General features: G+C 37.8%; 1 protein-coding gene across 1 annotated transcript; it reads left to right on the forward strand.

Annotated features, from left to right (window-relative positions):
• Positions 1-451: 451 nt before the first annotated feature.
• Positions 452-873, forward strand: LOC104774445 (vacuolar-processing enzyme alpha-isozyme-like; the record flags this gene model as incomplete). Its single annotated transcript, XM_010499048.1, has 2 exons — positions 452-616; positions 717-873. Coding segments are annotated over 2 exons (322 nt in total), but the record flags the coding sequence as incomplete, so codon positions are not given.
• Positions 874-981: the final 108 nt, after the last annotated feature.

A 981-nucleotide genomic window follows, 5' to 3' on the forward strand; every position in this document is an offset into this window, starting at 1 on the left:
GCCCACCAACTCAAGAGAACGACGATGGTTCTACTAGGTGGGCTGTTCTCGTCGCCGGATCCAGCGGATACTGGAATTATAGACATCAGGTATCGATGTGATCCTCTCATTTCGAAATTTACGAAATTGCTGATGATCTTGTTGGCTAGTTGTTTTTAGTCAATGCTGGTTAAATCTTACGTTTCTGTTGATCATTAATCGAAATTTCGAAATTACGAAATCGCGGCGCCGGTTTTGGTATTTCTCGGATTTGATACGATCTTTGCTAGTTGGTTTAGTCTACAAGGTCCATTTCATTTTTTTTTTTCAATTTGAGCGACAAGTTCTTGTAATACTCGAATCTTAGGGTTGGTTACTGTTTTGTTTCTTTTTTTGAAACAATGAAGTTTTTGTCAGCCCCCCCAAGTTAGTTTGGTAAAGGCTAATTGATCATTTGGTAAAAATTTTGCAGGCGGATGTTTGTCATGCGTATCAGCTTCTAAAGAAAGGTGGAGTGAAAGAGGAGAATATTGTAGTGTTTATGTATGATGATATTGCAGAGCACGAAGAGAATCCAAGGCCTGGAGTTATTATTAACAGTCCTAATGGAGAGGATGTCTATAACGGAGTTCCCAAGGTTTTTAATCTTTGGATTTTGTTTTAGATTTTTAGCTACGGTTTATGGATCTTTTGAAACGGATTTGTGATTTGAATTGTTGGGGTTTTGCTTGTGGCAGGATTATACTGGAGATGAAGTCAATGTTGATAACTTATTTGCTGTGATCCTTGGAAATAAAAAAGCTCTTAAAGGAGGAAGTGGCAAAGTTGTAAATAGCGGTCCAAACGATCATATTTTCATATATTATAGCGATCACGGTGGCCCAGGAGTGCTTGGTAAGTTCAACCCTTTTTTTCTTCTTAAAGTAAGTTTTTGAGAAAAGTTTGATGACTTGAGTCTCTATGTTTATGTTCAGGGATGCCAACTTCTCCATATCTATATGC

Source organism: Camelina sativa, unplaced genomic scaffold (assembly GCF_000633955.1).
Source record: "Camelina sativa cultivar DH55 unplaced genomic scaffold, Cs unpScaffold02870, whole genome shotgun sequence".
NCBI classification, from domain to species: domain Eukaryota; kingdom Viridiplantae; phylum Streptophyta; class Magnoliopsida; order Brassicales; family Brassicaceae; genus Camelina; species Camelina sativa.